The 20,608-nt window shown below is 50.2% G+C and overlaps 10 protein-coding genes across 10 annotated transcripts; 4 read left to right on the top strand and 6 right to left on the bottom strand.

Moving 5' to 3' along the window:
- Positions 1–520: 520 nt before the first annotated feature.
- KD926_008223 (histone H2A) lies at positions 521–1,120 on the top strand (the record flags this gene model as incomplete). Its single annotated transcript, XM_053100924.1, has 4 exons — positions 521–573; positions 640–728; positions 781–984; positions 1,062–1,120. 4 exons carry the CDS (start codon positions 521–523, stop codon positions 1,118–1,120), a joined length of 405 nt encoding a protein of 134 aa, XP_052955499.1.
- Positions 1,121–1,569: 449 nt separating this feature from the next.
- KD926_008222 (NADH dehydrogenase [ubiquinone] 1 beta subcomplex subunit 9) lies at positions 1,570–2,123 on the bottom strand (the record flags this gene model as incomplete). The annotated part of the gene is made up of 4 exons (XM_053100923.1): positions 1,570–1,589; positions 1,641–1,821; positions 1,891–1,972; positions 2,104–2,123. The coding sequence occupies 4 exons, from the start codon at positions 2,121–2,123 to the stop codon at positions 1,570–1,572; spliced, it is 303 nt and encodes a 100-aa protein (XP_052955498.1).
- Positions 2,124–2,575: 452 nt separating this feature from the next.
- Positions 2,576–4,653, top strand: KD926_008221 (putative dihydrolipoamide succinyltransferase; the record flags this gene model as incomplete). Its single annotated transcript, XM_053100922.1, has 11 exons — positions 2,576–2,760; positions 2,865–2,917; positions 2,970–3,041; positions 3,117–3,172; positions 3,252–3,590; positions 3,661–4,053; positions 4,110–4,169; positions 4,231–4,285; positions 4,356–4,423; positions 4,475–4,546; positions 4,609–4,653. 11 exons carry the CDS (start codon positions 2,576–2,578, stop codon positions 4,651–4,653), a joined length of 1,398 nt encoding a protein of 465 aa, XP_052955497.1.
- Positions 4,654–4,883: 230 nt separating this feature from the next.
- KD926_008220 (uncharacterized protein) lies at positions 4,884–5,745 on the bottom strand (the record flags this gene model as incomplete). Its single annotated transcript, XM_053100921.1, has 2 exons — positions 4,884–5,539; positions 5,604–5,745. 2 exons carry the CDS (start codon positions 5,743–5,745, stop codon positions 4,884–4,886), a joined length of 798 nt encoding a protein of 265 aa, XP_052955496.1.
- Positions 5,746–6,401: 656 nt separating this feature from the next.
- On the top strand, positions 6,402–7,277 carry KD926_008219 (protein-L-isoaspartate O-methyltransferase; the record flags this gene model as incomplete). Its single annotated transcript, XM_053100920.1, has 2 exons — positions 6,402–6,563; positions 6,651–7,277. The coding sequence occupies 2 exons, from the start codon at positions 6,402–6,404 to the stop codon at positions 7,275–7,277; spliced, it is 789 nt and encodes a 262-aa protein (XP_052955495.1).
- A 243-nt stretch (positions 7,278–7,520) lies between these two features.
- On the bottom strand, positions 7,521–9,138 carry KD926_008218 (DnaJ and TPR domain protein; the record flags this gene model as incomplete). Its single annotated transcript, XM_053100919.1, has 2 exons — positions 7,521–8,111; positions 8,170–9,138. 2 exons carry the CDS (start codon positions 9,136–9,138, stop codon positions 7,521–7,523), a joined length of 1,560 nt encoding a protein of 519 aa, XP_052955494.1.
- A 404-nt stretch (positions 9,139–9,542) lies between these two features.
- Positions 9,543–10,957, top strand: KD926_008217 (putative mitochondrial translation release factor (RF-1); the record flags this gene model as incomplete). Its single annotated transcript, XM_053100918.1, has 2 exons — positions 9,543–9,869; positions 9,950–10,957. The coding sequence occupies 2 exons, from the start codon at positions 9,543–9,545 to the stop codon at positions 10,955–10,957; spliced, it is 1,335 nt and encodes a 444-aa protein (XP_052955493.1).
- A 174-nt stretch (positions 10,958–11,131) lies between these two features.
- KD926_008216 (putative mitochondrial tricarboxylate transporter (Ctp)) lies at positions 11,132–12,573 on the bottom strand (the record flags this gene model as incomplete). The annotated part of the gene is made up of 9 exons (XM_053100916.1): positions 11,132–11,189; positions 11,252–11,401; positions 11,458–11,493; positions 11,573–11,830; positions 11,935–12,082; positions 12,141–12,272; positions 12,330–12,350; positions 12,408–12,462; positions 12,541–12,573. 9 exons carry the CDS (start codon positions 12,571–12,573, stop codon positions 11,132–11,134), a joined length of 891 nt encoding a protein of 296 aa, XP_052955492.1.
- Positions 12,574–13,981: 1,408 nt separating this feature from the next.
- On the bottom strand, positions 13,982–15,681 carry dhh1 (DExD/H-box ATP-dependent RNA helicase DHH1; the record flags this gene model as incomplete). Its single annotated transcript, XM_053100915.1, has 4 exons — positions 13,982–14,797; positions 14,854–15,450; positions 15,507–15,579; positions 15,638–15,681. 4 exons carry the CDS (start codon positions 15,679–15,681, stop codon positions 13,982–13,984), a joined length of 1,530 nt encoding a protein of 509 aa, XP_052955491.1.
- Positions 15,682–16,468: 787 nt separating this feature from the next.
- Positions 16,469–20,503, bottom strand: KD926_008214 (DNA repair protein SMC6; the record flags this gene model as incomplete). Its single annotated transcript, XM_053100914.1, has 11 exons — positions 16,469–16,517; positions 16,572–16,669; positions 16,727–16,775; positions 16,828–16,967; positions 17,030–17,188; positions 17,306–17,408; positions 17,460–19,036; positions 19,090–19,317; positions 19,370–19,889; positions 19,943–20,349; positions 20,411–20,503. 11 exons carry the CDS (start codon positions 20,501–20,503, stop codon positions 16,469–16,471), a joined length of 3,423 nt encoding a protein of 1,140 aa, XP_052955490.1.
- Positions 20,504–20,608: the final 105 nt, after the last annotated feature.

Below are 20,608 nucleotides of genomic sequence, written 5' to 3'. Positions count from 1 at the left end.
GGAGACGCGCTACTTATACCGGCGTGCCAAAGCCCAGTTGATCCTGAGGTGCACAAAAGAAGCGGAATTTCAATACGGTAAGAGTCGCGTATGATCTGTATGATTAAGAGGGGCGGGACGCGTCGGCAGCCATAGAAAATCGGGTAGGATCACGCCAAGGTTACGGTATGTAACGGTACGGCCGGGACGGGGAGGTAGGTCTAGCCTGATGTGGGTGACCCGCATACCGCGAAGGCTGGGAATCAAAGTAGCGACCGCGCTGCCAAGCGGTGGGAGCGCCGGATCCTGATCTATCTGGTGATTGGCCAGCCCCGCTAAGCGAGAGGGTGATCTGAAGAGCGTCTAGCCAGCCCAACGTCACCCTCGTCGCGTCGTTATAAATGTCCTTTGCTCCCTCGCGCTGGCCATTTATCTTCGACACCCTATCCTAACCATTACCATCTGCCTCTCTTCGTCCAACGCGTTTACCATCGCTCTCTCATCCCATCACCAACCCTTTTCATCCCCACCCACCGCAAAAATGACTGGAGGCAAATCTGGAGGCAAGGCCAGCGGCAGCAAGAACGCGCAATCGTACAGTCCCCCTCACCCCTCTTTGATGATCTATGGTGCCTTTATCTAACCGATCCATCTGCACAGGCGTTCATCTAAGGCCGGTCTCGCGTTCCCCGTCGGACGTGTCCACCGTCTTCTCCGCAAGGGCAACTACGCCCAGCGTGTTGGTGCTGGTAAGTTCTTGCGTTCCCGATTGACCGTGGACTGCAATCTGATCGCGTTTAGGTGCCCCTGTCTACCTTGCCGCTGTGCTTGAGTACCTTGCTGCTGAAATCCTGGAGTTGGCCGGTAACGCCGCTCGTGACAACAAGAAGACTCGTATCATTCCCCGTCATCTGCAGCTCGCCATCCGCAACGATGAAGAACTGAACAAGCTTCTCGGTCACGTCACCATTGCACAGGGTGGTGTTCTGCCCAACATCCACCAGAGTAAGTTCCGACCTTATCACCAACCCCCTCCCCCCCGGGGGGGACCGGAGACAGCGATGCTAACCCCGCTTTTTCAGACCTTCTGCCCAAGAAGACCCCCAAGGCCGGCAAGGGTGGTGCTAGCCAGGAGCTGTGAGCTGTTTTCTTTTCATGTTTGGGATTTGTCTTTCGGCGCGGTTTGGTTTTCATTGATGTGATAACGGGGTTCTGGACTGGGCACCTTTATGGCTCTGCGTTTCTGTTCTAATTTTTATGGTTGTACATTATGTCTACGGACATGGAATGATACCGGCACTACTTACGGATCGAGACCCTAGGAGATAGTCACGTATGGCTGTCATCTACGGAATGATAAGATTATGTGTTTCAAAACTGGCATGTCCATTGTATAAAATTGTAAAAAGGCTTCGTAAATTGTTTTAACCACATGCATTTCAGCCTCGGTTTCGCCCGCGATTATGGAGGATGCAATTTCTTATACTACGGTTCAGTCCAACCTGACCCCTTGGTGACGAAATCAATCAATTCACTTCGATTTCATTTGTAAACTAGATATTGCACAACGGGATTGGTTTGCGTCCAGGATTAATGGCTGCCCGAGGCATCTTATGCCGGTGTTAGTTCAAACTTTGCAGATGGTTGGACACTTGACGTACAAGGCAGTATGCGTGTAGGGAGGTTCCGCTCATATTTATTGCCTGGAAAGATAATCAGTGCCCGGTCCGAGATCATGGCTTTGGAAAAGTTCGAGAACATACCACCAGGGGCAGTAGGCGCTCTGTAGGGATCAGGGTGCTTCCAGTTCTCTAGCAGTTTCTCAGTCTCACGCAGGAGTACCTAGGAGAAAATGCAGCGATTAGCAAGGTTGCGCGGAAAGCGTTTGGCCATCGAGGAGTTTAAGCTCACCTTTTGCTGGCGAGGATCGCGCACATCCTTGTTTGCCTCGAAGAGTGACCGAATATATACTGCCTGTCCGCGCCACAGCTGCCTGTGAACAGCCCAGTCAAGCGCAAGCTTTAACGACCGACGATAGAGAGAGCTGCGCAAGTAACAACCGTAGTGATAATAATTAGTCCCTTGTTCATCGCGGATTTGCCATTGATTTCATAGTCAACGTACGTGACAGCGCTGGTAGACATGATGAACGGGGTGAAGCCGAGTGGAGGATTTTTGACGACAGTTGGTTTCTTCCCGGTAGTCAGGTAGCTGGATAGACAGATATTACCAATCCTGCCGCCGACTGGTTATCGCTCAATTGCGGTGGTGCTTAGGGGAGTCTCTTCTCTTTGCCGGGCGAGGAATTGCCCGGGCGGTGTTTCCGGTCCACTTGAATAACGTAATAACAATACTCCGGCCGTCATTCGCCGGGTGCAGGACTCCAGGCGTGCAGGGAAATTCCGGTAGTTTCGGGCCGGGTGGGAGCTCCAAGTCTTGTCATCCTTCCTCTTCTGCTTCGTTCATTCCGCTGCCCTGTTACAACGGCAGAGTTTTGATTTTCCTCCAAGCTCACCTGCCACCTAATATCCAACACCAGCTGGGTTGCTCTCGACCTCCGTTTCTTTGCGCATTGATTTAGCGAAACCTGGTCATCATGCCTTCTCGATTACCACTTCCCCGTTTGTCCGAACAGCGCCTCAGGGCAATCCCTCGGGTCGCCAATGGCTCTCGCCATCTAAGTACTGTTGGCCGCAGGAATCTCAGTTCGCCTGCGCTCCGCAGACATCTCAGCCGTTCCAACGGATCCTCCACCAGCCCACTGCAAGTTCCCGTCTCGGGGTAAGACTATCCTTTACTTTTGCGACATTTTTTCCGCAAGGAGGGGCGATTATGAGAAGGCTATGGAGAAGGCAAAACAGTGCACTTGAGCTAACACGCTCCAGAGCTCCCCGGTTTGATCTCGGATTCTTTGGACGTCACCAGGTCCGAACTTATGGTAAGACATCGCCTTTCTCTTTGCGAAATATAGCTAGCTAACTGCAGAGCAGCGGACTCCGTTGTCAAGGTTCCTCAGATGGCCGAATCCATCACGGAGGGCACATTGAAACAATTCTCGAAACGTATGGCCATAAATAACCCCAAACACTCCTCTTTCCCTATTCTATCGATGAGCCATGTATTTACTTCTCTTTAAGAGGTTGGCGATTATGTCGAACGTGATGAAGAGATAGCGACTATTGAGACGGACAAGGTAAGCAATCCGTGCATGGAGCCAGTTCCGATTTTGTGGCATGGCGACATTGGGAGTAGCACTTGCTCACACGCAACAGATCGATGTTTCCGTCAACGCACCTGATTCGGGCACGATCAAAGAACTCCTAGTGAATGAGGAAGATACTGTGACTGTTGGACAGGAACTTGCAAAGCTGGAACTGGGTGGCGCCCCTGAAGCGAAAAAGGACGGATCTTCCCAGGAAAAGAAAGAACCTGCCGCTGAAAAGCCCAAGGCACCAGCCGAGCCAGCACAGGAGACGAAATCGACGAAACCTTCGTCGGAAAAGCCGGCAGCTCCTGCATCTGAGAGCAACAAGAAGCCGGCGTCCGAAGCCTCTCAGCCTCCGTCTTCTGAGGCAGCCAAGTCCAGCCCTAGCGGTCGTGAGGAACGGCGGGTGCGTCTTCCCCTCGGCCCTTTAGCAGTGGGCATTTTGCATGCATGCTGACTCGCAATTCACTCTGCAGGTCAAGATGAACAGAATGAGGTTGCGCATCGCTGAGCGCTTGAAGCAGTCTCAGAACACTGCTGCCTCGCTTACTACTTTCAACGAGGTCGACATGTCGTCTCTTATGGACTTCCGGAAACTATACAAGGATGATATCCTCAAGAAAACTGGCGTTAAGCTTGGTTTTATGAGCGCCTTCTCCCGTGCCTGTGTTTTGGCCATGAAAGATGTGCCTGCTGTTAATGCATCCATTGAGGGTCCTAACGGGGGTGATACTATTGTGTACCGCGACTACGTGGACATCAGTGTGGCTGTCGCTACCGAAAAGGGTCTTGTCACTCCTGTGGTCCGGAACGCCGAGACTATGGATCTTGTTGGCATTGAGAAGGCCATTGCGGATCTCGGCAAAAAGGTCTGTAAAGGTGTTAGGCCATTCTGGGGACCGCGCTGATGACCGAACTTCCACAGGCCCGCGATAACAAGCTTACCATTGAAGATATGGCCGGTGGTTCTTTCACTATCAGCAATGTAAGTATACCTGCTCGTGACAGCTTGGTTGTTTGACTGAACTCGCACTAACCTTATATAGGGCGGCGTTTTCGGTTCCCTGATGGGCACGCCGATTATCAATCTGCCCCAGACAGGTATGGCAGCCCCGTCGCATGGTTTCTAGGGACTTTGCAGACTGACACTTCCTCTCCTTCTTTTCTATAGCCGTTCTTGGACTGCATGCGATCAAAGACAAGCCCGTCGTGGTCAACGGCAAAATTGAAATTCGCCCCGTATGTTGTTTCGGCCCCTCGTACTTAGCTTACCACTAACACCACAGCCAGATGATGTACCTTGCTCTCACTTATGACCATCGTCTTCTGGATGGCCGGGAGGCGGTTACGTTCCTTGTTAAGGTTTGTGAAATCCCGCACTTCAATGTTTTGGGAGGTCTTTGTACTGATTTCTTTAATTACAGATCAAGGAGTATATCGAGGACCCTCGTCGCATGTTGCTCGGCTAAATGCAATAACTAAAGCCTGTTCGGTCCATATGGTATGTGTCTACAAATATTAACGAACCTCTGTTCTATTCTGGACCATTTCAGATCGTCATGTACATTATCAGCCTGTCGATAAAGGCAATGTGGAGAGGGGGCGAGATAGAAGGGAAATGAAAAACCATATACACCTGCTTTGTGTCACCCCAAAGAACTTCAATCGATAGTGTGCATGTGCTACACCGGACCATATATCATCTAAATCCCACTTTTTCCTTTAGCTGTTTCGTTTCAGTGCGACTCAGTCCCTGGAGTTGGCCTCGCTCGAGTTGGACGAGTACCGGGGCCTCCAATCCTTCCATCAGGTTAGACAAAAAATCAACCATCGCATCCTGAAGGTTCAGCAGGGGCATTTCTCGGGAGGACGATTCTACCTGGACAGCCAGCGTGATTCCCATCGGCGGTGACCAGTAATTTGTCATGTCGATATCCACTTGTCTTATCAGTGTCGTAATCAGGTTATCGACCTCTTTGTAAAGTTCTTGATCGAAATTCTCCGATGCCCTCCTCTCCTGCACTGTTGTTACTTCGAGAGCAGCCTGCATGATTAGCCGCGCCGCTATTCGTCTTTGCTTTTCACCAAATATTTGGGTATGTGCGTCGTTGCAAAGTAGTGTAAATTGAGTTACGATTTCAGGGAGGGCGGCTGGTCTGCCACGGTCATCGTCCCGTTTCGGGCAGACTTGCCAATGTCCAGCAAAAGAACGTGCCTCCACAGAAGAGGGCGACTGGGCTGTGGGCCAGGCATAGCGAAGGAAGTTGCACATGAAATCAAAAACCTGGAGTTTGGTGCGGAGATCATCGGGGATTGATTCGGTGTCTTGGAAAGTCAATAAAAAGGCTGTGCCAGCTTGGGCGGTTAGTGTGATCCACCGGCAAAATGTTCCGTGCAAGGGACCTGTTCTGGAGCATACTGTCGATGATATCTTGCGACCAAGTGACGCTTTCCACCTCTCTAGTGTTTAGCAAGCGACTTATAGCGGTGCATACTATGTAGTCCAGGATCATCAAATCCACTTCAGATCGGGTGTTTGGGTCCACGCTGGGACAATCCATTGTAAATCGGAGTAAGCCACAATGAGAATCATGGCCTAGGAGCAGGTTTCGTTCGGTGATCAGTCAATGACTCGGGGAGGGTAGAAGGAAGAGAGGCCGGCAGTCCTCTACCTAGACTTTTGGGTGCCTTCTTGTTTTTCCCTTAACGATTGTTCGCTCCGAGGGAAGTGCGTGAAGGATGAGTCAGCGACCGGTCGGGCTTTTCTGCGTCATGACGTCAGATCCGCGTTATCGCGGCGCCATGAGGGGAAAGGTCGAGTATAGATAGTACTTAGTATGCTATACGTGATATTCTCGCATCTGCTTCGTGCTTACAGGAAGCTATGAAGTTGGGGGTGACTTGGGTTTGAATACAAATATCTCTATGCGGCTTCCCTCTAGTCTGCAAGTCAAAGGTCTATATGCATATATATATAATCAGGTACGGAGCATGTAGACTCGTGTAGTGTCTAAATGATTCAACACCACCTTCCCCTCAAACTGACCACGTGACACAGGACTAACTGACATGTCGTCACACGAGCTCATCACCTCCAAGCATCAGATCATGTCGTTTGTTTGACCTGTCACTACACATATACTTGTTGACGTAACTCACACTATATCCATCCCACAGTAATCCACACACGCACCCCAACAACGCAAGTCGCCGTCGTATGCCCAAGAGGCTCAGGACAACACCGAAACTCCTCGGAGCCGTAAGGAAATTCATATCAATGGCTTGGTATTGCTCTGGCTCAACCAATACGGAGTTGATTGAGAATCTCTCCAAGACGGGACTAATCAAGAATGAAAGAGTGAAGAAGGCGATGATGGGAGTAAGAAGGCCCTCCCCGAAACCAGCAGACCACACACCGGATACCGTCAATTGTCAATCAGCCGAGTTTCTGATCTCTCGAAACTAGGTCGATCGAGCCCACTACGCGCCCTCGAGGCCCTATTCGGACTCACCGCAGCCCATAGGCCATGGCGCCACGATCTCAGCTCCCCACATGCATGGCCACGCTTGCGAGCACCTCATTGATTATCTCAAACCGGGTTCGCGCGTCCTAGACATAGGTTCTGGCTCCGGATACCTAACACGTGTCCTCGCCAATCTGGTGGCGGGGCCTTCATCCCAGGATGGCACCAATGGCCAGGTCGTTGGCCTAGAACATATACCAGAATTGGTGGATCTGGCTGCTAATAATATGCGCAAGTCCGACCAAGGTCGAGAGCTTCTCGATACCGGGGTGGTCAGATTTGTCGCCGCCGATGGTCGCCTGGGATGGAAAGAAAACGCCCCATACGATGCTATTCACGTCGGCGCCGCGGCGGCGACTCTCCACCCCGTACTGGTCGAGCAGCTCCGTGCCCCGGGACGGATGTTCATCCCCGTAGACACGGAGAATGAGGGAGGTCATCTCGGCAATCTCGGGTCAAGTGGAGGCCAGTATATCTGGGTAGTGGACAAAAAGGCCGATGGGTCGGTTCACAAGGAAAAGGTGTTCCCCGTTAGCTACGTGCCATTGACCGACCGCCCCCGGACATGACATCCCGATCTGTCTTCCTTTGATTGAATTGAATATACGCGAAAGGCAAGAAAGGAGAATGAACGAAAGTACAGTTAATCAAATTATCTTAGGCAGCCCGTGAATCATAGCTTTCTGCTTGACACTGTATCCATCGGCAAACTATGATCGTTGCGTAAGGTAAAAGTAAGAACACACTAGCCAAGGGTAGAAGTGTACACGAACATCCCACCCAGCCTCTTGCCAACAAGTCATTTATATGTACTAGCGAAATGGGAAGCCGCCTGGAAAATTGAATCCCTGACCCGAGAACTTGAACTGTGGCCCACCTTGCTGAAAGAAGAATTGCTGCCCGCCGCCCGAGCCGAAAGGATTCCCTTGGAACCCATGGCCCCTTTGAGATTCGGGGTCATTTGGGTCATTGCCGCTGTCGTAGCGCGCCCTCAATTCGGGGTCGGATAGAACCTCGTACGCCTCGTTGATAGAGGCCATCTTCTTTTCAGCTTCCTCCTTTGTGACACCCTGAGAGATAGCCTTATCAGGATGGTGTTGCTTGGTTAGCTGACGATAGGCTCGCTTGATTGTGCGCTCATCGGCGTCCCGGCTGACAGTCAGGACCTTATAGTAATCCTTTTGTTTCGAGCGTTTTAGCAAGACTTGGGCCTGCTGCAACATCTGTTGGACATCCTTGGAACCAGCGTGGTGCTCCTTGGCGGTGGTTAACATGCGTATGGCGTCCTCAAAACGCTCTTCATCAATAGCGACCTGACTGCGGAACAATAGTGCTGGCAGCGAATTTGGGTTGGACTCAAGCGCCTCGGAGCAGTACGGGGTTGCCCGCTTGAACAAGTGTGCCTGAGTTTGCATGTTAGCTGGTGCTGTTGCCATGTGTGTGCTCGGGAAGGCCACAAACCTCGCGGTACGCATCACAGGTATGTTCTACCAATGACGAATAGAGATTATCGGGAGCCGTGCGATGGATATGTCCGCTCTCCCTCCCAAGTGCCACGTCCTCCTTCACATCCCCAAGCAAGCCACTTTCGTCCTCTACACCGACAAGCAGATTGATGGCATTGTTGAATTTGCGCGAATTTAGCGCATCCTGTAGCTTTTGTAGTCGTTTGAGTAGGCTTTTTTCGTTTCGGTAGAGGCGGTTGCATGGTTTTGAATCGGGGTCGGAATGAAGGCATTTTCGAATCTGTGCGATCCCCCGCTCGCTGTCTCCAAGGGAATAGAACAGCATCGAGGATATTTGTAGGTGCGGCTCAACCAAGCCGGGTGAAATTAGCAATACGTGGGCAAGATCGCTAATCCCTTCTTCTATCTCACCCTTCTCAAACCGACAGTGCGCCCGGGTTTGTCGCAACCCAAGAGAGCCGCTCGCCTTCAGAACGGCCACATTTGCTTGATTGACGCAGGTGTCCCAGTCGCCATTATCCTCTGCCTGGTGCGCCTGAAGTGCCGCATCCCGCGCATCCTGCAGTTCTTGATAGTCCGGAGAAGATTGCTTGCCGGCCTGCTCCAGATCAGCCAGGGCACCGGTCCAGTCAGCAGAGTTGGCCCGAAGACGGGCGCGTTGTAGGAGAGCGCTTTCGAAGTCTGGCTTCAATTGTAGAACACGGTCAAAATCGCCGAGGGCCTGCGAGCTTTTCCCCAGTGATAAGTACGCGGCACCCCGCTGGAAGATGGTAATGTAGTTAGTGGGATCCCTTGAGACCGCTACGTCGAAGTATAGCAAAGCCTCACGGGGCGAGCCACTGGCGAGATTAGTCTTCGCAGAAGCGACCAATGATGACAGTGGGGTGTCTGGCGGGATTTGCGAAGGGGTCAGGCCATGGACAGCCGACAAGAAGGCAAGAAAGGTGGTCAGAGAAACAAGCATCATGAGCGAAGTCCCCTAGATTTGTGACGTTAAGGAAAGTTTTAGGGGAGGTCGAACATAGCAATTAAATATCTTAAGGAAACGGATTGAAGGCGGAAGACCGACTGGTGAGTAGGAGAAAACGAGCGAGAAGGGGGAGAGAACTGGCAAAGTGTTTACATGGCCTTTGGCTAAGGTGACCGTTTATGATGGAGGGCTCCGAAGTATAGAAACCCCGTCGCAAGCCCCGAAGGACGCAGTCTGGCCTTTACCGTCCCGTACGGGCGTTACCGTATCGTAACTACCCGCCACGTGATCGGCCCTGCGCCCCGGAGTCCCCCAGACACGCCTGTTGCTTGCCTCTCCTCGGGACATCGTTCTACGATGTTTTCTTCGAGCGCACCAGGGATCATGTGGAGAACCCCATGGGTGTGCTCTCGGTGTCTGCTGCGCTCTGGACGAGTCCCTTTAGCCCGGTGGGCCCCGCTACAGCGCCGACGTCTGAACACAAGTATGACATTCTTTCGCACCACCGTTGTACACCTCCAATCAAGCTGATCGAGTGTTTCTTGCTCATAGCCCCGGACTCAAACCTCTCCCCGGCACTCTTTGCGCGGGCTCGCTCACTGGCAACAGAGCATTCCACCCTCTCGACGCACCTGGCCGAAGCCTTTGATACCAAAACCGCGAGACGAGCCGGCGAGCTAGCACCGGTTGCGAAGTCTATACAGGAATGGGATGATGCCAACGAGGTACGTTTGCGCTCTATAGGCATATGGGGAAGCACGGAGCACAGCTGGACACAAACCTCTGACGTTGGCGTTTATTCTAGTCCATATCAGAGCTGCAAACCCTGCTCGATGACCCAAAAACTGACGCGGAGCTAAGGACTCTAGCACTCGAGGACTTGGAAATCAGTAAGAGGGCCTTGTCAGTCATATCCGATAACCTGAAGCAGGCTCTTATTCCCCGGCATCCTTTCGCCACTCTTCCATGTCTTCTCGAGATTCGTCCTGGCGCCGGCGGAGATGAGGCCGGCCTCTTCGCATTCGAAGTCTTCAGAATGTACATTGCCTTTTGCTCGCATCGTGGCTTTCGATCAAGCGTCATGAAATTGGAAGTAGGGGAGGGTTCCGCAGAGGATAAGCTGAGTGAAGCAGTCATAGAAATCGAAACGGATGGAGCTTATGACGTACTGAGAACTGAATCGGGGGTTCATAGGGTACAGAGAGTACCTGCCACCGAAACCAAAGGGCGGACTCACACCAGTGCCGTGAGCGTGATGGTTCTTCCTAGTTTCCCAGAAACAGGCAGCGGCTTGGACAGCGCCCTCAACATCGAGGACCCAAATAGTGATTACTATGTCGATCCCCAGGAAGTGCGCGCCGAGAAAATGCGGGCTGGCGGTGCCGGCGGACAGCATGTGAATAAGACGGAATCAGCCATTCGTTTGACTCATATACCGACAGGAATTGCTGTCTCAATGCAGGAATCCCGATCGCAACATGCTAACCGTAAGAAAGCATGGCAAATTTTGCGAGCGAGGTTGGCAGAAGCTAGGCAAACGGCGAGGGAGCAAGAGATGATGGAGATGAGAAGAGGAATATTGGGGGGCGTAGCCCGAATGGGCCGTGGTGATAAGATCCGCACATACAACTATGGGCAGAATCGCTGTACGGATCACCGCAGTGGCATCACCGTTCATAACTTGGATGGCATCTTGGACGGTGGCGAAGGACTTGATACTGTTATGGATAGTGTACGGGCCTGGCTTACTGACCAAGAGATATCAGCCTTGGCCGCTGAAGAGTTAGCAAAGAACGCCCCTAAGAAGAAATAGAGACACCGGGCCTCTGTGCCAACAACTCTCCTACACTCTAATGCTTTTACCCGACAATAAGATGCGTGTTTTGCTGATGTCGGGAGGACGTCATGTACGGATTGTTGCGACTGTCTTAAAATATCGTTCGCGGCGCGTATAACTGACTCTATATTTTGTTTCTCTCTAATAGTGTTAGATATACTTCCTGTCCGGGTCGACGGTGTCCAGCGCCTCCATCGTCTTTTCATACCTAGTATAGTGAACCTGTTAGCCAGAGAACGAGAGCATAGACTAGACTTAGGCTGGACAGACATCGTGAACACTATTCCTCCACTCAAAATTAGCCTTGCTAGTCGAGGCATGGCTCCCGACCACAGTGTGAAAACCCCCTCATCCTTGAAAATTCTCGCCGCACAGACGAAGCTGTTCTTGTAGTTCTTGCTCGCCTCGAGCGATTGCATCCTAATTCTGGTCAGTGCCTAGCAACGCGAGAGTCTCCTTAAGTTTTAGTCACTAACCTGGTTTTAACGGTATCAAGGGGTTGGGTGACATAGCTGTAGAAACAACGTTAGCATTCACAGGCAGCACGGGGCCTGTTCAACTCAGCCGGAGGAGGGGTAAATGTTGACGAACACTGTTATAAGGCCCGCAATGCCACCAATGGCGAAGGTACTCGCGGTTCCTAGCTTTTCACCCGGTGCAACGTAGCCCTCCGCCATCTGCTTCAACATGGTGTAACTTGAAAACCTTGTCGCCGAATTGGCTGCCTGCCTAGCCGTTGTAGGCACAAATCCCTGGAAAAAGCCGCGAATGCCTCGCTCCTGAAAAATCACCTTACTGCCATGTAAGAAACCGCGCATACGAGGGTTTGCGGATTTCCGGTCATCAATCCTGTATTGATTCCACTGTCAGCACTATCTTTGATCTTCTTCGGCCGTCTTCGCCCATGTAAGTCGGCAGGGCCGAGAGGAGACTTATTCGTGATGGTAACGGACAATTGAGTCTTTATGCTCTCAAACGGTGTCACCGCCAAAAGAGACTCGGTAAATCCAGCCCCAAACCCGGCAATCACGGTCCTTGGGCCGGAGATCTTGCCATTTTCATCTTGCAAGAGAGATTTGATCTTGTCGAAAGCAACAAACCCTGTGCACAAATGACGCCGTGAGTATGACGATATACGACAGGGCTAGGTAAAACTCACGAATGCCAGCCTTAAGAGAGTTCCCTATGATCAATGTGGTGCAGCCGGCATACCACTGCTTGCCGAACGGCGGCCATGGTAATTTCTTGGAATCATGTAGTCTGCGATTGAGTTGCGACCGGGTCTTTGCGACTTCAGCATATGTCTATTAGTTAAGCCCAAATAACCGCGGATTGGTCAAGACTGTACATTCTGCTGGATATGTGATTGCTGTAGACGAGTGTTTAGCATTCGCTTGTTAACCACAATGACGCCAGTGGTTCTTACCGATTTCTACCGCACCCGCACTCGAGCCGGCGATGATAGACCGCAGAGCGCTGGGCTGTATACCGTAATTGGAAGGTCAGAGGCTGAATTTAGAGAGATAATTTCGGGAGAGCACCTCCCCAGGCTGACATACTTTGCGATTTTGATCTTTCTCTGTAGCAGACATTGTGCATGCAAAGCCGGGGCAAGACAAGGACAGGCGCGGAGATGGAAGAGCAGGGGGCGCACCCGAAGTCCGGCGGGCGCCAGGCCGACTTCGATACGGAAGGCAAGAAAGACACCTCATGCAACTCTCGGCGGGCTTTCCATCTCCATAGTTTCGTGCGTTGAATTACTGGGCTCATAAGAACAAGAACGTCACTTCGGGGGATTCATTTGCCATTGCATTGGTTTGATGCTACCTAAATACTAGTATGGGTCTACTAATACCGTCTGTCCCGAAGTGGCAGCATATGAACCAACTCGAAAATCCCCCTTCTTTTTCCGGTTTTCTTCATGTTGTTTCTTCTTTTTTTCTTTTTTCTTTTTCTTTTCTCTTCAAAAAATAATGACGGTCGACCTCTCCTGCCTTTTGCCCGCGGACCTGCTTGGATCCCAAATGAGGGTCCTCACGCCCGACGGTGGCTCCCTTGGCCCCTTCATCCCAATATCAAGTTCGATGATCTTGTTGCGGAGAAAGATTGCACAAACGACAAGGCGCAGAGTCAGACAGTCACACTCCAGGAGTAGACTAAACGCCAATGGTTGAAGTGTAGAATTTCCCTGATCAGGTCGAGGCGTAATCAGCGTACAAGCTGTAAGAATCCGAAGCACACCCGGGAAATCCTTTATGGTTGCCAAAGTACCCGAACGGGGCGAGCAACAGTAAGGGAAGGCACATAGAGAGAAGAGGCGGAGAGTCAAAACAACCAGGTGTAGAGGCGCCTGACGCGAAAGGATAGCAGTGAGTAGCATTGAAACAAGCACAAGAACGTAGAAGATTGCTCGGGAATCCCCATGGTCTTGGCCATTCCGGTGAAGAACCTTGGAAACAACCCAGAACAATATAACATAGGAAGCAGAGCACGACGAAAAACTCCGAAACCTGAGTGGAAGAAAGTGACGACTGGCCGATGGATTTCACCCGAACACCACTTCCAAACGCCAGAAATGTCATGAAAAACGCCAATTGTGCTCCGGCAAACACAGAATGCGGTGATGAATCATCATATGTACAAAGCTGAAGGGTCGATAACGCAGCCTCATGGAAAACGTTGCTGTAAAATGACCAGAACGAGATGGACTCCGAGGGGTAGGGGAGGAAAAACTGAATAGCAAATGGAGGGGTAAGATAAACGACTTCAAGAGGAAGGGCGGAATGGAAGATATAACAAGTGGAGTATGATACAGATCACATCATATTTATCATGCCACTGGAACAAAAATAAGATTTGAGGAAGCGAATATGAGTTTGTTCAGTCCAGTAAAAGTTGGGCTGGAAGGAATCGATGAACAATGTCTTGCGGGCCAGAACATGAGCTAGCATGTCAGAGGTGTAACAAGGCTTGCTCGACACACACGGTGGCTCTCCTTTTCTAAGAAACCTGGGTTGCCGGGGGTTTACCCCCCTGCTGCTGACTGTGAGGCGCATTGAGCTTATTTGTTTCATTCTGCACATTGCGGCGCTGACCCTGCCCGCGACCTCCTCGGTATGAGCCTCGCCCTCGGCTAAATTGATAGTGATTGCCATTGGAGTGATGGTTGTGGCGACGGTCCGAAGGGCCCTGATTATAAGCTGTGCTTGCTGCCTGGTTTGCCGGTGTAGGATTTGCAATAGGGCGAGGAATGGTGTCCGGCGAGTCGTATACATAGAGCTTCTTGTCGATGTTTTGCGGAATGGGCTGGATTTCAGTCCCCAGTTCTTGCTCAATCTTATACAGATTGAACCGGTCATCCCAATTGATCAGATTAATCGCGAGACCCAAGTGCCCGAAACGACCGGACCGACCAATTCGGTGAAGGTAAGTCTCGGCGTTTTTAGGGAAGTCAAAGTTAATGACGACATTTACAGCTTGGATATCAATACCACGGGTCAGCAAGTCAGAGCAGACAAGGTTGCGGCAGACACCGTTTCGGAAGTCGTGGAAAACCCGGTTGCGGTGTTGTTGGAGCATTCTGGCGTGTGAGTAGAAACAGGAATAACCCAACTCTGTGATTTTTTTGGCAAGTAGTTCAACTCGATTCGTTGAGTTGCAGAAAATGATCGACTGGTTGATTTGCAACTTGGAGAAGAGTGTATTCAGACAGTGGACTTTTTGTTTCTCCTCAACAAATGCATAGTACTGAGTGATACCGCGGAGAGTGAGTTCGTCCATCAGGTTGATTTCGTAGGGATTGCGCATGTGTTTATCCTGTGATTTCAACCGTCAGCCAACCAAAGCGCACGAGGATAACATGTAAGATTTACCTTGAATGACTTCACAATCAAAGGGAATGTGGCACTGAAGAGCATGACCTGACGATCTTTGGGGTGGAAGGAAAGGAGCTGCTCGATAACGGGGGTAAATTCAGGCGACAACAATTTGTCGGCCTCATCCATGACAAAGGTAGGGCATTGCGACAAATCGGCAACCCCTTTGCTGGCCAGGTCCAATACTCTTCCCGGAGTTCCAACAAGAATATGGACAGCATCATTCAATCTGATGATGTCATCCATCAGGCCAGTTCCTCCAGTAGTTACCATGACATTGATTCCCACATGCTTTCCTAGAGTTTTGCAAACATGAGATGTTTGAAGTGCCAACTCTCTTGTCGGAACTAGGATCAAGGCCTGTGTTTTTGTGCTCTTAGGGTTGATGCGCTCCAAGGTAGGGATGACGAAAGCTGCCGTTTTTCCTGTGCCATTCTTCGCTCGCGCCAGGATATCTCGGCCAGTGAGGGCAACCGGGATCGTTTCTTCTTGAATTGGCGAAGGCTTTTCGAAGCCAGCCTCGAAAATGCCCATCATAAGCTCGCGTTTGATATAAAAGTCTTCGAATTCGAGTCCTTTGGTAGCAGTGACATCCTAAGTCCCAGTTAATTGGACTGGGGTAGAGCAATCAAGTCCGGAGCGGATCAAACCTCAGTTTGCGGCCTTCCATCTTTAACAGGGGCTTTGATTTGCTCTTTCCATTTCCCTTCCGAGTTTGCTTCTCTAATGCAACAATGTTAGAAGATTTTCGCACCGGTAAACAACACCGAGAATGACATACCCTAAGCTTGTATTGTTCAATTGTGAGGCAAGAGCATCGGCCATGATGATCGATTCTTTAGATTGGCGAAAGTTGAGAGAGGTATTTTATCTGTCTCGATGATGTTGATTCCAAGGTATAACGCAGAGAAAGTGAAGAATAATGAACGAGATTGCGGTGAATAGGTGGCTTGGTGAGCAGGGTTTGCCAACAAAACGAACAGTCGTAGATGTGAAGAGGCAGACAAAGAAGGAAGTGGACTCGACCGTGCTGCACGTGCACGCAAGTTAGGTCTTTGCGATGGGCAATCAATAATGGCCTCGAAGGTCAAGCAAAGGAATCTGTCGGGAAGTGAGGCAGATAATATTTGTACTGGTTTTCAAGTTGGTATCGAGATAGAAGCGGATGGAGGAGATTGTGGTGGTTTCTGGTCAAGCGGTGATTGTAGAGTGGTGACTTTTTGGGGAGGGGAATTAGAGTGAGGTAGAAGCTCGATCTCAATTACTGAAGGGAGGAAATGAATAACGGAAGGGAACTAGTTAATTAACGTTACTTGCGCTGGAAGCGGTAACAAGGCTCCCACCGCCCGATTTTTCTCTGCCGACCTCTCTTTCATTGTAATGTGGTCGGTAGGGTTATGTATATACCATACAGTACCAGAACAAGGCTACAGTACATACATAGTTATGCACTTATGCATGGAACTGGGTACGGTACGGTACACAGTACATTCCTACGGAGTACCTACATATCTTAAGGTAGGTTGGATGGAGTTTTTCTACATTTCATTTCTAGATTGGTCATTCATGATGATGCAGATCTTCTGGTGCCCACACAACACCAACATCCTGATCAAGGTCGAAACGACAACCTGGTCTGCCCTCGCTCGGGTTCAGCCAACCTAAAGAATATATTTTTAGCTATGACGTCCTCGGTCTACTCGGGGCTTACTCACTCTTTGACTCGAACGTCAGGTGCTAAGCTGATTTCAGCTCTTGAGCCTGGCGTGATAAGAATAAATTGCCGTCCAATTGACCGCCTCGCAGCGAGCATCTGTAGAAAATCCGTTCAGCAAATCACCTTGGGTCCGGGATAAGGAGCTTCCCTTACAAGCATGTCAATGGCCATTTTTCTATTGATGTGGTCCATGTACACATCACTGTAGATTGACGGGTTAGCGTTGTCTGTTGTGGGATTTTCTTCCGGCTTACAACTCATCTAAACAGCGGATTGGAGATCCCATGGCCTCCCAAAGTGCCAAGAGTAGGCAAACTTGGGAGAACGATTTCTCACCACCGGAGAGAGTTTTGGCACCACGACCAGTGCTGTCTTTCGTAATATCAGGCTCGACCTATAATGCGTCGTTAGCTAACCATAACAACGGTGGTATCGAGAGCAATAAAAGCAACAAACCTGTAGATCAAGTAGTTTGTTTTCATGGTCGGTTAAGAGTCGGCCTCGGAAGCTCCTTTCACTTAAAAGGTATGTGAATTGAGCTTTAGCGCGGGACGAAATATGTGACCTGAAGATTTTCCAACGCTTTTGACGGTACTCGAGAGTTGCTTTGAGAACCTGTTTAGAGCTTCTGCGTTAGCACCGCGGTCTTGCGGTAAAGGGTCAACCCCCTCCTCTTCCCCTGTTCCTGTCTTTTTTTCTCCCTACGGGGAATGGATGTTCAAGTCAACTTACATCTGCAAGCAGTTTGAACTCTCGTACTTGTCTCAATGCTCGCTCATGATCAGCGGCCGTTCTCTCGGCTTCAGCGGCAATCTCATCACGAGATGCTCCTAACCTAGAGCTTTATTTAGAAGCCGACACGCATACTTCATAGGGGAGAACTTACTGCTGATTGTAGCGCTGTTCATCGTTATGAAGCTTCTCCAGCTTTCTGTCCAAACTGGAAGGTGTTTCACCTTCGGGGATGACTACTCGTGGTGAAACGAGACTAGCTTTCTCACTGTAATCAAGGATGCGGGCAGCAGCCTCTTCTTGTTCACGACCGACTTTTTCGCTTTCTCGCTTCAAATCTTGAATTCGATCAAGGGCAACATTCTTGTCGCTGATGATGCCCCGGCGCTTTTCTGTACCTAGGAGTTCCTCGCTCCGAGCAACTCGGAGTTGTTCCGCTAAAGCCTCAATCTGGGCATCTTTCGCGGCGAGCTGTTGTTTTGTTGCTTTTAACTCCTTCATCATTGTTTCCATAGCACTGACGCTGTCCTGTAACGATCCCGAGTTAAGACGTTTCTCTTCTTCGGCCTCTTCAAGAGTGGTCCGCAGCACATCAAGATGTCCATCTTCTGCCGACTCTTTCTCAAGTGCAGCTGAAAGTTCTTCGACAAGATCCTCTTTTTGTTGTATGGAAACGCGTAAGTCAGCCGTTGTTCTTTCGTGTCTTGTACGAGCTTGCTTGCAACTCTCCGATTGTGACCGAGCAAGGCGGAGTTGGTTCTCTAGATTATTTAGATTGCGTCTCAGATCCGACACCACGTCGCGCTGAATTGTGATCTGGGAAGCTAAGTCAGACTTCATCCGCGGGTTTCCGTTGTACGCCGATACAGGGGCCTGACTTGGCTCGCCAGTGCTACTGTAAGAGAGATGAATGCCACGCCGTCTGTCTGCTCGATCAATACAATAACAGCGCTTTACATACTTGGGCCTTTGTCCATCGAACAGAACAGCAGATGCGTCTTCCAGTCTTTCAATCAATAGCATCTGGTCTATACCATGGTTGATTATCAGTTGTCGGCGGACTAATTCATTGTCGATTTGGAGGATTCGTAAGGCCGTGTCAAAGTGAGGGTCTGGCTCGTTTTGCGATGTATCAAGAGCCCCGTCGCTCCCTATGAATATTGGACACACGCAATTGACCCTTTCCATGATCCTCGAAAGCAGATTCATGTCTCTTTTCGACGTGACAACGAAACTGTTCAAGGTTGTGCCAAAAGAGTTCTCGAGTATCGATGACCATTCGGGCTTCAACAGACTCACATGGTACCCCATGGGTCCAACAGGCTGTTTATTGAATGCTCGTTCCTGGTGAATTGCCTTGAGGAGAGTGGGCATTTTTGCATGAAACCCCGAGTTTCTAACCCCCCCTTCTTCGCTGAGACTCTTCAAACGAGCTTCAGCCTGCTCCACGTCTACTTTGGCTTTGTTGATTGGCGCAGATGCCCTATCAACTGCCTTGTTGGCTTCTTCAAGTTCTTTAACGAGGCGACCATGTTCGCTTTGGTGCTCCTCAAGCTGTTCTCGAAGCAGGGCAGCCTCGTTTTGAACCTCCTTTAATTGTTCTTGTTTCCAAGTATAACTTCCCCCATGAAGCTCGGCCAATCGCTGATTTTCATCGCTGATCTTCTGTTGCGTTTCACTGATTCGTGATTCTGCTGCCTTCAGATATTCTCTTATCTTACGTTGCTCAGCCTGTGTATAACTGTTAGTACATGCAGTAACAGAGATTTAATTATGTGAAGCACCTGAAGGTCATGTCGTTCGCTCAGTTTGGTCTCCCACCCGGACTTGATTTCCTCCTTCTCCGTCTCTGCATCGTCGACTCTCTGCTTGGCTTGCTGAGCATACTCGGAGGCAGCTTCGATTTCACTCTCAGCTGCCCGAATAGCTGCATCAAACTCTTGCAATTCAGTTTCGGCGACTGTTATCCTATCGCGGGAGCGATCGAGTTCATCGTCAAGGGAACTTTTCATCTGTCGTAAATTTAGAAAGGGGCTCAGATACTTTCGCGAAGAAAAAATTCACCTGTTCTTGCTCTTCAACTTGCGCCCAAGCCATCTGACTTCGGGTATTCCGGAGCCGATTCCGGAGAGATTCATGCTGATCAGATATATCAAGCTTTTGTTTTGCCACATCCCTGCGGTTTTTCAAGATCGCAATGTCTTGCTCCCTGTTCCTGAGCTTTTCTTCTATCTGATCCGCAGACTCCTCGATCAGTCGATAGTCTTGGTCAAGTTGTTCTAATTGAACTCCCTTTACGAAGAACTTGTACTTCTCAGCAGGGCTTGATGAGCTAAGGAATTGACGAGCCATGTCCTGTGAGAGCACATTCATCGGATTGTCGAATTGCAAAGTGAAAAAGTCAATAATGGAGTCCAGCTCTGCTTTTTTCGTGGAAACTATGCGTCCGTTCTCAGCTTTTATCTTGAAGCCACTGGTGCCGTTCTTCGTAAAATGGCGTTCTACGACGATCGCTTTCCCGTAGTCGTCCGGCATATAAGCACCATCGCCTTGGTTCTTGATTCGTACAACGATTGTAGCCGTCCTTGGTTCGACATTAGAATTCGGGCCAAATGAAATCCCAGTGGACTGACATACTCTTTTCCTTCTTTGATGAAGCTTTTCAAACTCTGACCCCGATTCGTGGCGGATGCTTTTCCACCGAGGCAGAGTGTGATAGCAGTAAGGACTGCACTTTTTCCACTGCCATTCTTTCCAACGATAAAATTTATCAACGGACCTAGCTCGACATAGAAGCGATCATGGCACATGAAGTTATAGCATTCCACCCGCTCAAGGATGCCGTGTTCGGCAGGCACATTTGGCTCATCACTGGCAAAAGAGTACTTTTCCTGGATCACCTGCGTCGCACGTAGCTCCAGGTCATCTTCCTCATCACCAAGAGCCTCGTTTATCAAGCCAGTATCGAGTCCTTCATCGTCATCGGCACTGGCCCCACTGTTGTCATCTGTGGCCAGGGAGTTCGATCTCCGAATGCGTTTTTGCTTTGCTTGAATGTTAATTCGTTGTTAAAAAAAATGAAAGCCCGTCGCAACGATTGCATACCGAGTAATGATGGGTAGAGGAGGCACCCGATTCGCTCTCGTCATCAGAGTCTGTGGTCCGTAGGGACGCTTGAGGGCGCTTTAGAGACGGCATTTAGAAAACGCGACAGGACTAGAACAGGCGATTAAAGTTATTCATAGTCACGCAAGGTGGAGCTAGAAGAGAGCAAAAAGAAAGACTGGCAAAGAAACGTTAGAG

This window comes from Aspergillus affinis (genome assembly GCF_023601865.1).
Source record: "Aspergillus affinis strain CMG 70 chromosome Unknown NODE_51_length_216796_cov_86_014955, whole genome shotgun sequence".
In the NCBI taxonomy this organism is placed as follows: Eukaryota; Fungi; Ascomycota; class Eurotiomycetes; order Eurotiales; family Aspergillaceae; genus Aspergillus; species Aspergillus affinis.
The sequence above is the reverse complement of the archived record's forward strand: the minus strand, read 5'-3'. Positions and strand labels throughout refer to the sequence as shown.